Genomic DNA, 15,049 nt, shown 5'->3' with positions numbered 1-15,049 from the left:
TGTGTGTGACTCTATAGCTCTGAGTCAGGTCAGTTGAGGTGTGTTTATGTAAGCATGTGACTGTGCTTACAGAAGCCTTTGACACATCATGCTGGCTGAGTGAGCGAGTGCCTCTCTCTCTCCTCGATAATGAGTAACTACACACATATTCCTTAGGTATGTCAGGCAGAGGGTGTTGTGTGTCTGACTGCACCCCTGTCCTCTCCATATCCCTTTGGTAGGTCATGCGGCTTTGTAGGCTTGTGTGTGTGCTTCTGTATCACCTGACCACCATATTCCCTCAGGCAGGTCAGGCAGTGTGGGAAATGTGTGTGTATACATTAGTTATGTGACTGTGTGTGTTAGTGTATATGTTTGTATGCCCGGTATGTCGGTTTTGTTGATGTTGTGCGTCTCACCGTATCCCTCGGGCAGGTCCGGCGGGGTGTGGAGGTGGGTCCTGCTCATGTAGTTCCTGTGTCTCTGGGAGCGGACGCGTCTCTCCTGGACCCGCGAGTCACTGCCACTGCTGGGCAGCACACCGATTGCCGCCCCGTTGGGTGTCATGACCGGAGTGTTCTCATCCACCACGCAGCTGAGGGGCCGCCCGGAGGGGCTGGAGTACTCAGACGCCGGCCTGGAAAGGAAGGGGGGGCTCAAAGGTTGAGACAATATCTAAGAAAGTGTGCACATTTGACGGGGTATTGGTTTGTGTGTGTAAACGTGTGTAAACGTATGATGGCGTCAGACTGGGTTTGTCCCCCTGCCTGTGTGTCTTAGTGGCAGTCTAGTCCATGAGAGTGGCAGGAAAGCAACTGATAAGATTACTGGTCAAAGGGAGGAAGAAAAGGAGAGGAGACGAGAGGGAGACGAGAGAGAGCCCCCCACCCCCTCCCCCAGACCACTGTCTGGCCATCCAGGGCCACTGATGCCTTGGTTATCTCCTTGGCCAACCCCCCCCCCCCCCCCGCCTTAACCCCTGCCTCACCCACCTCCTCTCCCCTAACCCAATCCCACAGCACACTCCTCCCCAGCCAGCTTAAAGAAAAATAGGAAGGCCAGCTCCAGAGGGGTAATTTATTTGTTTGCTTACTTCCTTTATCGGCTCCACTGATACGGGGGCCATGTAAGGAAGGCGACAGTTGTTCCAGGAGAAAAGGTGGGCCAGGCCAAACCTGGCTGGCCCTATTTATGGGACTGAGCCATTCAGGAAATTGATAGGAACTCACTCATTAGGCTGCCCGGTAACTGGTTTGTTTTCCTTTTCCAATAGTGCATGGACGGCAAGGCACAATATACTACTAGACGAGCTTGATTTGCATGGGGAGGTTGTAGTTGTGGCATATAAGCAACCGTTTCCCTTAGGACTTAGTTGGAGAGGTTGGGTGCCCTTTTAACTTCTTCGATATAGGGGGCGCTCTTTTAATTTTTGGATTAAAAAAACGTTCCCGTTTTAAACAAGATATTTTGTCACGAAAAGAAGCTCGACTATGCATATAATTGACAGCTTTGGAAAGAAAACACTGACGTTTCCAAAACTGCAAAGATATTGTCTGTGAGTGCCACAGAACTAATGCTACAGGTGAAACCAAGATGAAATTTCATACAGGAAATGCCCCAGATTTTGAATGCGCTGTGTTCCAATGTCTCCTTATATGGCTGTGAATGCGCCAGGAATGAGCCTACACTTTCTGTCGTTTCCCCAAGGTGTCTGCAGCATTGTGACGTATTTGTAGGCATATCATTGGAAGATTGACCATAAGAGACTACATTTACCAGGTGTCCGCTTGTTGTCCTCCGTCGAAATTATTGCGCTATCTCCAGCTGCGTCCACTTTTCCATTAGGTTCAGAGGAGAAAGGCAACTGCCACGAATGATTTATCATCGAATAGATATGTGAAAAACACCTTGAGGATTGATTCTAAACAATGTTTGCCATGTTTCTGTTGATATCATGGAGTTAATTTGGAAAAAAGGTTTGGCGTTGTAATGACTCAATTTTCTGGGTTTTTTCTTAGCCAAACGTGATGAACAAAACAGAGCGATTTCTCCTACACAAATCATATTTTTGGAAAAACTGAACATTTGCTATCTAACAGAGTCTCCTCATTGAAAACATCCGAAGTTCTTCAAAGGTAAATGATTTTATTTGAATGCTTTTTTTGTTTTTGTGAAAATGTTGCCTGCTGAATGCTAGGCTTAATGCTATGCTAGCTTTCAATACTCTTACACAAATGCTTGTGTAGCTATGGCTGAAAAGCATATTTTGAAAATCTGAGATGACAATGTTGTTAACAAAAGGCTAAGCTTGTGAGCCAATATATTTATTTCATTTCATTTGCAATTTTCATGAATTGTTAACGTTGCGTTATGCTAATGAGCTTGAGGCTATGATTACGCTCCAGGATACGGGATTGCTCGACGCTAGAGGTTAAAGGGCAGCGTAAGGAAGACATAATAATTAACAGGCCAGAGGTGAAGAGGGAGGTTGATGATGTGTTGTATAAGAATGTTTGGACTGTTTCCGTAAATTACAGATTATGGATCTGATCTTTGGCACTCAGTGTGTGAACAAACGGTCTGCTGGATGTTGGCAGCCCTCCAGGGTCAGTAGCTTCCAAGGGAGATTCTATCCGGCGCAAAGGTGTGTGTGTGTGTGTGTGTTGACGTACCGGGTGGGCCTCTCCCATTGCGTGGTGCGTGTGATGTGGTTAAGGTACTGGATCCGACCAGAGGCTGTTCTCCGCTCCTCCCAGCTGATACAGACGGACAGACACACACACACAGGAAGACAGACAGTGAGAAACAGACCAAGGAACAAGTATTTCCATATGCATTAGAATTGTTTTTTATCCAACCAGATTCAATATGCCCCTATTCCAACCAGATTCAGATCAACCTTCAAGCTAAACCTTATACAATACAAAAATAACTCTGTACATAAGAAAACTATCTAATAGCTGATTTATGCTTGATCCGGCAATGCGGTCCAGAGGCTCCGCATGAAGGGTGTGACGCAATTACAGAGCCTCCGGAGGCTTGCAGAATTCAAATCAAGCCCCTCAAATTTCTAACAACGCAGAGCGTTCCATATAACTTTGACATGACTGGTTGATGGATAGGTGGGGGCAGGATGTCCTGTATAAACACAAACCCACTTTGTTGACAACAGTTCTGCTCAACAGCTCTGCTACACGAAATGACATAAGTAAGAATGCCCTGACTTAAAATGCTGTACGTTCGATGCAGACGCTGGATTGGCCACGCAGAGCATCTCTCATTGGATACACGCAAACTAGAACATAATGTAGCTTTAGTCAAAAGAAATATCCGGAGGCCTTACCCGTCAGGTAAATCATTATCAAACAGACGGCTGCAGTCCACCACGGGGCCTCCTGTGCCGATACGGTCTCTGGACTGTAGACTCACTGGAGACAACAGCAGCAGTTAGACCAATATCATGCAATGCTGTATAAGGCCATGAGAATGAGATTATCCTAACCGTAACCTGACCAAGGGAAACTATCGACCCTAGTTGAACTGGGGCTCAGAGTTCTTCCTGGTCAAGTCACAGTCTGGAAAAGATCTCCAACACTACAAGCAGTGGGTGGTGAGGTAAACCCAGAGTACTGAGACACCGGATCCAGAGAGCCCCGTCTGTGTTGTGCAAACAAACTCCGTGGAAACCTATGAGGTCAAAGGTGGTTTTACTTAGAAACAAGACGACGAGCTACTCAGACAGACATGGCTTTCCTTTCAGACAGTCCGATGATGGTGACAAAACATCCACCAGACCTGCGGTTGTGTGTGTGGAGTTGTGTGCGGCCCACAGCACTGCACAGATCTACTAACCAACAATCTGGCCTCTCACTGTGTCATTGTCATTGGGGCCCAGCTTGTTCAGGTCCAGTCTCTGATCTGTGGGTTTAGAAGAGAACAATATCCATGAGCAAAGAATAACTCATCAAAGCTTTATTTTTCCCCCAAGGGAATTTATAAAGCTTAAAGGAATTATGGCCTTAGTATTGAGTAAGGACAAGACAAACACTGCTATTACAATACCGTTATGTCATCACCACAAGAGGAACACAATACTACCCTGCATCCCAATGCGGGCTTGCCTCTGAAGCGAAGCAAGGTTGGTCCCTGGATGGGAGACCAGATGCTGCTGGTAGTGGTGTTGGAGGGACAGTAGGAGGCACTCTTTCCTCTGGTCTAAAAAAAGAAAAAGATCCTAGGGCTGCCCTGTGTAGGGTGCCATCTTTCGGAGGGATGCTAAAACGGGTGTCCTGACTCTCTGTGGTCACTAAAAATCCCATGGCACTTATCGTAAGAGTAGGGGTGTTAACCCCGGTGTCCTGGCTAAATTTCCAATCTGGCCCTCATATCATCATGGTCACCTAATGATCCCCAGCTTCCAATTGGCTCATTCATCCCGCCTCCTCTCCCCTGTAACTATTCCCCAGGCCATTGCTGTAAATCAGAACGGGTTCTCAGTCAACGTACCTGGTAAAATAAGTGTCAAAACAAATATGCCCTCATACAACATACCACTTTGCCTTCAAAACAAGAAGTAAAGAAAAACTAATACCTTGGACAACAAGATAAATATTAAAAGATGAAGACAGAGTCAGAAAACGACATCAAATCTGCCTATGAACATGACCGTCGGCCAATGGAAGGAGGCCTACACTAGTAAAGGGATCTCCATTTCACAGTGCAGGTTAAGACCTGATCCCAAATCAGCCATAGCTGCTCTCCCTCTACTCATCCTAAAACATCCTAGACATATGTCAGCTCCTATTAGCTAACTCTTTGGTCTGGGGGAGCAGAAAGTGAGAATACACCCTAGGTTGTTTCCAGACTGGGGGGGGTGTAGTGAGACTATCCGCTCCCCGGTGTCTTCCTGACAGACAGCACTGAGGATCTGTTCCGGATACGTGTCCAGACTAAACAGGGACGGTCTAGGGGTTACAAGGTTGGAATAGTAAGCAGCTTTCAGGAGAAAAAAAAGAAGAGACTAAGTGAAACTGGATCCTGGCCCTGCAAACATCTGAGGTGCATTTTTTTTAAACGAAGGGGGGGAGGGGGGGGGGTTTGGGGCAGGCTCAGACGAAAGGAAAGAGCGGGGGAATTACAAAGGGTACGGGAACCAAAACGACCACAAAGACAGGACACTGTCTACACAACATACGTAGGCTTAATTACCAGTGTATCAACAGTATACGTCTCTCTGTATACAAGTCATGCCACCCAGACAGTGCATGGACGATACTAAAGTGACTGATCCATGTATACATTCTATACATTACTGTCCACCATCACAGACGCACCAAAACCAATTTAAATAAACTATGGGGCAAAAAGACAACAAAAAAAAGGACAGAATCCAGAGACCTGTAACTAGGACAAAGGGCTCCGAGGTTTGTGTCAGTGTGCGTGTGTGTGATGCTACAGTAATTTACAGGAAGTTGTAGAGCTGTACTGGGCCAGACTGTTAGGAAACGGCGCAGCAGCAGAAGAGGCCCCTAGAGAATGTGGTGTCTGGACCACAGACAGGCGGGGGGGGTTGCTTGCGACAGCCTGTCTCCCTTCTTGTCCACATCAGCAGCATCTACACATACTGATTGGCTTCAGTGCCACACTGTCTGACTGACAATTCCTAGAGGACTCTCATTGTCACAGCCAGTTATGGCTCCAATTCGAAACCACTTAGGGAGAAAACCGCTGAGTGGTATAGATAGATATACATATATACTATAGACGGAGGGTGAGGAAGGTAGGGCAGTTAGATGTACAGCTATTGCCTATGCTATGATGTAGGCCTATACTGTAAGTGGAGCCAGCTTGTTTAACAGCCTAGCTAGCATCTTTAACTGTTATAGCTTGGCCGAAAAGAGAAATGCTCTATACCTACGGTTGTTCACTGCTAATGCTATCAGTCGGGATGGGAACCAGTCTGAACGCAGCAGCTAACGGCTAACAAGCCAGGTAAAACAGAGGAAAGAGACTTCCCAGTAAGTACTCATAATGAAGTCACTGCAAGAGTAGAAAAGGGAGACGGCACGTCAACTTCACATACAGTTAAGCCTGTGTCTGAAGAGACAGCAGGACGTGTGTGTTTCCCTTCACGCTACAGAGGTGGAAACCCCGGGGAGTGTGTTTGAGCTGGCAGCGCCAGGCGTGGGCCAGACTCCCAACTCCCAGGAGCCCCCTATCCCGCTCTCGATGGCGTCCGTCTCACCAGGCCAGGCAGCGCCAACATGCTCCGGGCTCTAGCCAGCCAGACTGGCACCTGATACCCAGAGAGGGAGCGGGCAGAGCGGGGCAGCGACAGTGCCAGCCCTCCCAGATGGTCGTCAATCAATAGGGTTTAATGGCAGGTGTGTGTGTGTGTGTAATAGGGCCTTCTAGGTAGTGGGGCAGGACAGAAGCCCGTCTTGTCTTTGATGTGGTCTATAAATCAAATCATGCGTTGCGTAATAGGAGTGGAATAATGATGAATAGAGGGGGGAATGTGTGTCTGGGTTTGAGTAATCGTTGGGAGTTTTTTTTTTTTGCTGTCTCACACCATACTGAGACCACCTCCAGACACACACACACACACACACACTCACTTTTGCTTAAAAAGTGCACGGGCAAAAATAAATGATTGCTCTAATACATGCTTGAACGCGCACACACACACACACACACACACACACACACACACACACACTTACAGCCGGTGTCTTTGAGGCGGTTGATGGCGTTGGAGAGAAGGCGTACACAGCCCAGGAAGCCGGCCCCCTGCTTCTTGTGAATCTTCTTGTGGTTCCACACACTGATGGTGATGGAGTCAGACTTCCCAATGTACCTGTGGAGGGCAAAGAGAGAGTGACACATTCCCTTTAATGTGTCACCAAATACACAACATCCGACCAACTGATGTGAGTGAGTGAGAGAGTGAGTGAGAGAGTGAGTGAGAGAATGTGAGCGAGCTAGTCTCTTTAATATGCATCATTTAAGATCTTTAAATGCATTGCTTACAACACTGAGTGGCTCTGTCCGTCTCATCACTGTGCTTTTGGAGTGCTGAGTCATTATCCCAGGGTAAGAGCGAAGCAATTTTTTAAATCATTTTTTATTTTATTTCACCAGGTAGGCTAGTTGAGAACAAGTTCTCATTTACAACTGTGACCTGGCCAAGATAAAGCAAAGCAGTGTGACACAAACAACAACACAGAGTTACACATGGAATAAACAAGCGAATAACACAATAGAAACAGTGTGTGCAAATGGCGTGAGGAGGCAAGGCAATAAATAGGCCATAGTAGCAAAGTAATTACAATTTAGCAAATTAACACTGGAGTGATAAATGAGCAGATGGTGATGTGCAAGTAGAAATACTGGTGTGCAAAAGAGCAGAAAAGTAAATAAAAACAATATTGGGATGAGGTAGGTAGATTGGGTGGGCTATTTACAGATGGGCTATGTACAGCTGCAGCGATCGGTTAGCTGCTCAGATAGCTGATGTTTAAAGTTAGTGAGGGAAATATAAGTCTCCAGCTTCAGGGATTTTTGCAATTCGTTCCAGTCATTGGCAGCAGAGAACTGGAAGGGAGAGACGTACATGTCATACACACCGAAGAGGATGACCTACTAAAGAAACATGTGTGTACACAAAGTCACATCACAGAATGTACGGATGGGGTTCTGAGGTCTAAGTGACTCTGATTACAGTGTGCTAACTGTCCACGATGATGAAGCTGCTTGTCTGGCTATAAGGTCAGCCTAGTCATCATGAATCAGACAGGAGAACCCCCAGTCTCTCCTCTCTCTCCTGCACCACAGTCCCCCAGACAGACAGCACTTACAGTAACACACACACACCGACTGCTCTAATTACAGCTTTCCCAACTCAGCCCTCTTCCATGGGTACATATATATATATATCATGAAGAGAAAGATTTCCAGGAGAAGGGTTTTCCAGAGCGCACATAGAAAATGCACATGGCCCATACTGTTACAGGGAGAGGGAAGAGGTCGTCTAGTCAGTTTTCACATCTGCTCACCTCACAGTGTCTCCTTTAGTCAAAAGACAAGTCTGCTCAAATATCTGATACTAATATCACTGGCAACTGATGTCTGTGGACATAATAAATGCTTCCATAGAGGCGTATGTCTTTTTGCATTGTTCCGTCTTTAAAAGGAGTGACGGACAGAAATGAAATAAAACTTTAATCTAAGCTGGGGTTTTTTTTCTCATATTAAAAGCCTTGCAGTGTGGTTTGAAATTTCCGCCTGCTGTCTGATCTAGATCCGGATAAAGGCTTCAAACTTAGCCAAGTTACTCCACCTCTACACTGTGGTGGTAATGTATGGGCCAACAACATGATTTGGAGTGTGTGTGTGTTGCAAACCGAGGCTGCGTTTAAGGGGAAATGAGAGAGCAGACCAGACAGTGACCTAGCGTCTGAGGCTTTGAAAATGAGGACAGGTAAACACAATTTCCTCAGTCAAAATGACTTGAGGAAGACACGTGTGTACACACACACAGTCATAAACACACGTTCACACACAGGTGCGTGCACACACGCATTTGTGGAACCATGTGCAGTCTGGCTTTGCAGGTAGAGCCGGTGATTACAACAGTGCTTACCGCAGCAAATTAAGGAGGAGAAAAAAACCACAGAGAGAGAGAGCGAGACCCAAACCCACTTGTCCGTGCATATGGCTAAGTATAGCTATATGATCATACTACAGTATGAGGTAAGTATTACTTTTTGAGCCTCAGTCTAGCTGGTCTGAAGAGATTTTCATTGTAAGTATCACAGATCTTGGATCAGTTTACTATCCCTTACCTCAACCATTAGGATGGAACACTCAACACTGGCCTTGAATCAGTTTATAGGCTGATGACGCAACAAGTTAGCCAATTTACTGGTTTGTGACTAATGGTGACTGGTGAGCTGGGGTGGCACAATGGGAGACATCTAGTAATGCCAGTGGGTGCCCAGTCATGCCGGTCTGACAGCTCAGACTGGGTTAAAAGTAACGAGGCTAGATATAGACATCTAGACTAATCAACGGCCCAGACAGACTGGCAGACGACACGGTCACACTTCCTCCCTTGACGACTAGCGAGACCAGCTCTGCCTTCTGGGATATGACAGCACGGCCGGCCACCTGCTCTGGGTTTCCTGGGCCGAGAGGGACGAGTGATTAGGGAACCGGGGAGGAGTCTGGTGAGGAGGATAGCGTGGTTGGTGCAGTGAGAGAAGGAGTGGGAATGGGTTTTCACCAATCAAGGCCTCTGAAAAACGCAACCGTCAGTCATATCAATTGGCTTTCTCGATACAAATATGAGATACCACCTACTGTATAAAACTGATCAAGGGCTCGAACATACAGTATGAAGTTAAAATGGGTCACGTCTACACCCAGATTGGTTCCTACAGAGGGCAGCGAGAGTGCTTACGGGCCTTGTGCTCTAAATCAACCCCTTCACTATTCGTGACGTCTCTAGCTTGCCTAAGGGATATACAGTGCATTAGCATCACATTAGCATCCCGTTAGCATCCCATTGGGAGCCACATGACCTGGCGCTCTAATGCAGCCTGCCCTGCTGCAGGCGCTGACGCAGCGAATATGAAAACAGAGCGGGGCAGAATGTATGCTCCTCAAGCTCCAAACACGGTCTGAACTTATACATGTTTTGACTGCTCTCTCTTTTCGGGTTTTATGGCCTCTGTCTGCAAACGTATAGCTACATAAGTTACACAATAATTGCAAACTCACTGACTGTATTAGTGAAACCTGCACCGACAATGCTCAGGCTGAGTTTTCCAGTACAGAAGCACTAGTGGTTGTATGTCCCACACTCCTTGACTGTGTCCTATTTCTTGAAAGTGTACACTCATACCCTCTACCCAATGCATTTCAAACAAAAAGCATTGGATTGGTGTATTTCGTACACCAGTACAGTCCCTTCCGTGAATATGCACATGCAGGGCGAATGAAGAATGTATTCTGCTGTAACGGTCTGTAGTCCAGAGAGGGTTAGACTACACTACAGTAGCAGACCCACAGAGAGTGGGCTGCTGGGTTGCCTGTGTGCTGAGCACTTAGCTTGGCCTGGTGTGGAAGAGGGAGGTGTGGAGAGCAGTGGCAACCTGCCAGCCAACAGGCTGAAGGCTCCATCTGTGGCTGTGCTTCTTGGCATGTCAGCCATTTCCTGTGACAGAGCCCTGGGGTCACTGGCAGGGGAGACTCCCTCGGGACCAGTGAAGAGGAGAGTGTTTGAAGACAAGCATGGGGTGGGTGGGGGGGGAAACAGGTGTGTAAGCACACACACACAAGCATGCAAACACACAGCGAGAGACTGACAGAGACATCTACATGTGCGCGCAAAGCTAGCAAATAGGTCTTCCTGCTGCAGTGCCCAACGTAATGACATATTTCATTTTTGTCTTTCTTTGGGACCTAATTGATGATGTAACCCACATTCCCTGTATTATTCAATCTGTGCATAGTGTTTTGGTGCCAAGACACCCACATCTCTGCATAGTTTCCCAATGCTTTTTGTAACACACACAACCCTCTCTCCCCATGTCTAGCTTTCTCTCCTCTTCTCCCGCCCTCTACATCCCTCTCTTCCCCCTCCTGTAACTCACTGCCAGTAGGTCCTTTGGGTCCTGTGGCGATTATTCCCAAGAAGAGCACGTAAAGCTTGCTGCTCAACATTCACAACACATGGCTCATTTCATTCGGACAGTCCCAATGGTTGTACTAGAGTTGCGTCAAATGGCACCCTCTTCACTACTTGTGCACTACTTGGTCAAAAGTAGTGCACTACATACAAAATAGGGTGCCATTTCGGACTAGCCTTAGAGTGAGCGTGCAGCAGCCCAGTCAAAAGGCCTCAAATGGTTTATGGTGGGTGTTCCTGCACATTAGCACGGGAAGGGAGGGTAACCTGCTGCATTCCTCGCACGCTTATCATAGCAGCGCATGGAGATCGGAGACGCCACAGCTTAGTCAATGAAACCAGAACAGTGTGACAATGTTGAAAACCATAGACAACAAGAATGTGCTAACAAATGTCTGTGGTTCTTTGGCATCCATTTTAGGAAGTGGTTTCTTCAGGAGTTGACAGCGAGTTTCACCAAATCTAGACCCTAGTCCCTTACTTTCTTAGTCTCACACACTAGACGTTCTCCCTGGGGACGAGGTTATGCTACTACTGCATACTAGGCATTATTGTAGATCAGAAAGGATAAATTGCAGAGGCAAACTGGAACTAGAAAGACATGGTGAAACAAGGGTTTATTGATCTAAGGTGGTCCCCCAGTCTAGAAACTTCCCTGGTGACTTACAGGTCGTAATGTTGGTTCCACTTGGGGTCCAGCGTGTTCCTTACGGTGTCTGTGGAGTGGCATTGCCCCGAGCCGTCCACCACCACTTTGGCAAAGGGGTCAGGCAGCCCTGTGGAGGAGGAGCCAAAATGGAGGATTGTATTCACAACTGTGGATGGCATAGAAACAATGGAGTCAATGGAACTACATTCACAGTATGGTTCATTTATCTAGCATGGAAAATAAATGTTTATATGAAATGGAGATTTTGTGTTGCAATTGGAGACAAAATGGAGGATGTATGCCTGAATGCGTTTCGAGGTAACTGTATTCACAAGCTGATGGCATTGAAACAAATGACTATCATCAGACAGATAAATTCTCATAATAATATTAATTAACATGAAGATATGTTCTAGCTGAAATTGGATACAAACATGAGCTGGCGCACTCCCAGAGAAAAGTATTTTAAGTAGAGGTACTGACTAACAGTGAATAAACTATAAGCTATAAAGACAGTCCCACAACTCTATATATAAACTTCCAGTAAATTGGGTAAATCAACGCTTCGGCATCGCTGTGCCTTCTTCAGGGTGATGCCGAAACGTTGGTGATTGAACCCAATAAATTAATTGGAGTTTGTTTGTGTATATATATATATATAAAAACATATATATATATATATATATATATATATATATATATATAAATATATATATATATATATATATATATATAAATAAACATCAACATCAGCTTTAAAATTCCTTATATATAAAAATATAAATAAATAAATAAATAAGAGGGAAAGACAGAGACAGAGACAAAAAAAAATTATAGCTCATAGCTGAAATTGGAGCCAAAATGGAGGATATGTACGTGCGCGTCAAAATGATAGCTGTTGTATTTGAATAAAGTTCAATTAGAAACTGAGTCATAAGGTGGCATACAAAACATTCATTGTCAATGGACCTTTATTTCACTGATTCGTTTAGATTATATATAGGAAATATTGTGTGTAGTTGTAGTTGAGCAAGCAGCTCAGAAGCACGTTGTTCCACGGTAGTCTATTATAGTCTTTGAAAATCTGATAAGGGACGGTACACACACACACACACACACACACACCTAGGCAAGATCAACATATCCCACCTGTTTCATGTATAGTATAAAGATTTGGAATGGATTGATAGAGTAGAGACGTGCATTTCAGTTGAGCTTATTCAGTAGTACTTGGAAACAAAACATCGTTGCCAACTATTCACATCGGAGAGTTACAATGTTGCAATCACTAGGCAGCCAACTACCTATAGTAGGAAACAGAGATCTCAATAAACAACGTATAACACACGTGACACGACCTCACAATAGTTCAAATGACAATAAACAACATTTATTAGCATCACGCAGTAGAACTGTAAATAGAGATATCATTTCAGCTTTGGAAGCAAGTGCTTTCATAAATGCATGACACGGGCCTCGTTTCACAGGAGCATTGCTATAAGCTTTCTCGCAATGAACAAGCCTTAATATATATCTGCATATAGATTTTGATTGTTCAACATCAGCTTTAAAATTCCTCAAATTTGTGGCTAAAAGATCCTAAACCGCTCCCCTTCCGTCATCTCCGACTCTGTCATCGAGAGCGAGCCCAGCTCGATGGCCTGACCCCTGGACGTTTATCGGACGGGAGGAGGGCGCCCTCTGGAGGAGAGCCTGGTACTGCAGCGCCTGGCGAGGAGACACCCGGTCCACCACTGATGAGGTGCTGAATAACAGCGGGAATGGGGAAGGGTGCGGGCCGGCCCAGTCATGACAAGAAGGGATCCAGCTTTTGTCAAATTAACATAAAAAGTTGAATTGTTTTGTATTTTAGCTAACCCTAACTCTTAACCTAATTTTCCTAACTTGCTACGTAAAATTCTCCTAACCTGCTACAAAAAGTCAAATCTGCCATTTATTTGACAAAAGCTGGATCGTTTGTAGTCATGAACGGCCAGCCCTGGTGTTCGTAGACAGCCTAATAACTAACAAAATATGGCTTACTTAAAATGTTCATGCCTAGGCTGAATTAAATTAGAAAGACTAGATTGTATTTGAAAACAGCTGTGTTTTGCTTATTTATTAATTAAAGTGTTCATACAAATAGCCTATAGGTCAGGTCGTTCGCAAATTGTATTATATTTTTTTAATTATATTTTTTGATGATTTATAGCAGGGATGAATATGCAACGGGTAATGTTTTGCTTTTCAATAAAACCTGTCATGTTGGTATAAGAACATTGTTCTACTTTATTACAACTTTTACAGACCCTTTCCAATCTGTTAAGATGAATGACAATAATCTAAATGTGATTTTGAGCACCGTGGGGAGACACCCTAACGGAGTTACGCATCCAATGCATACGGATGTCCGGGAAATTTAAAATCCGTCACGTTGTTGGGCGCCAAATTGTCCTGATGGAAACTTGGTACGCACAGACACACTGACTGTGCTCCATAGAAATGACATACTATGTGTGACTATAGTTAGGAGTGTGTGTGTGTGTGTGGCTCCAGGCAATGATACCTCCCACAGGTCAAACTTGTTGAGTCACATTCACCTCAATGCCATACTGGCAGAGGAAGCAGGGACTTCCCTCTGCAGGTGTGTGTGTGTGTGTGTGTGTGTGTGTGTGTGTGTGTGTGTGTGTCATTTACAGGAAACTGTGCCTTAAAGCCCACAGTAATCCAATACACGGTCTCAGGGGAGTTGAGCATTCTTTAGGCTGTACAGTTGCACCAACTCAGTTTTTTTTTATCAAAACCACACACTATGATAATTAGCCTATGAATGGGACTGGCCTGTGATTTGTGTCCCATCAGAGGTATTTATTTGTGGTGAGTATCTCTGTCTCGCCATTATTATAAAACTACACCAGACCCTCTGGCATAAAGCCAATGTGAAGATAACTGTGAAGTTCCTGTCTCTTACTTAACGACCGGTAGCCTTTCATAGTCAGCCTAATGACTGAGTAACATTAAAACTACATTAAAATGGCTCATCCGTGTCGGTCATAACAGCATGCGTCAGGCATTACGAGCTCATCACCGACGCTCTTCCACCTCATTGGATAGCATTGGGGACAAGCGTCGATGTGCATCATGTGTTCTATCTGTAATCTGTATTCGTCAGCCAAAACTGCAGGCAGATTGAGCTCCTATGGGACTCCATCTACAGAAGGCTTCAAAGCCAGCCAGCCAGCTAGCTGACAATCCCATCCCACGGGGCCGGGCAGGACAGAAATAGCACTGATGCAAAAAAAAAAAAAAAAAATGGGTTACTACTCACGGAAGAAGTCTTTCTTTGACAAGTTCTTCGCACACAGCACTGGAAGGGAAGAGAAGAAGAAACGTTAGATAAGTAAAATGATCGGTGTGCTACAACGGAAGAGCAATATTAGTGAATTCTCAATACAACACAAAGCAGCTTGTTGGGGGGGAACCCCTATGAGCTTACATATTAAATAAAACAACCAAAAGCACAAGAGACAGCATGTGGGTCAAATAGGGGCACTGTTAGACCTATATGAGAAGGCAAAGTCCAGTTTAGGCCTACACAAATAGTCTAAGCTACACTCCATTTCAATCCTTCACTCCAGGTATTTGAAGTCCGACAGATATTATGAAATGAGAACCAACTTCAGCTTGGAATCTGATCCCCGCCAGTGCCTTGGATTCCTGCTCAGAATCCC

General features: G+C 45.2%; 1 protein-coding gene across 4 annotated transcripts in view; it reads right to left on the bottom strand.

Moving 5' to 3' along the window:
- The window catches only part of LOC135522658 (E3 ubiquitin-protein ligase SMURF2-like), a 72,753-nt gene that overhangs the window by 29,154 nt on the left and 28,550 nt on the right, over positions 1-15,049 (bottom strand). For 2 of the 4 annotated variants that reach the window (XM_064949134.1, XM_064949142.1), the window contains exons 2-8: positions 14,647-14,685; positions 11,337-11,484; positions 6,702-6,835; positions 3,832-3,897; positions 3,323-3,407; positions 2,652-2,735; positions 399-616 (exon numbers count right to left, since the gene is read on the bottom strand). In XM_064949134.1, the coding sequence (XP_064805206.1) occupies positions 399-616; positions 2,652-2,735; positions 3,323-3,407; positions 3,832-3,897; positions 6,702-6,835; positions 11,337-11,484; positions 14,647-14,685 (774 nt within the window). The remainder of the gene's footprint in view (positions 1-398; positions 617-2,651; positions 2,736-3,322; positions 3,408-3,831; positions 3,898-6,701; positions 6,836-11,336; positions 11,485-14,646; positions 14,686-15,049) is intronic. The other 2 variants (XM_064949149.1, XM_064949159.1) reach the window with 1 other exon arrangement.

This window comes from Oncorhynchus masou, chromosome 4, assembly GCF_036934945.1.
Source record: "Oncorhynchus masou masou isolate Uvic2021 chromosome 4, UVic_Omas_1.1, whole genome shotgun sequence".
Taxonomy (NCBI): Eukaryota; Metazoa; Chordata; class Actinopteri; order Salmoniformes; family Salmonidae; genus Oncorhynchus; species Oncorhynchus masou.
This window is presented reverse-complemented; position numbering and strand designations above follow the sequence as displayed.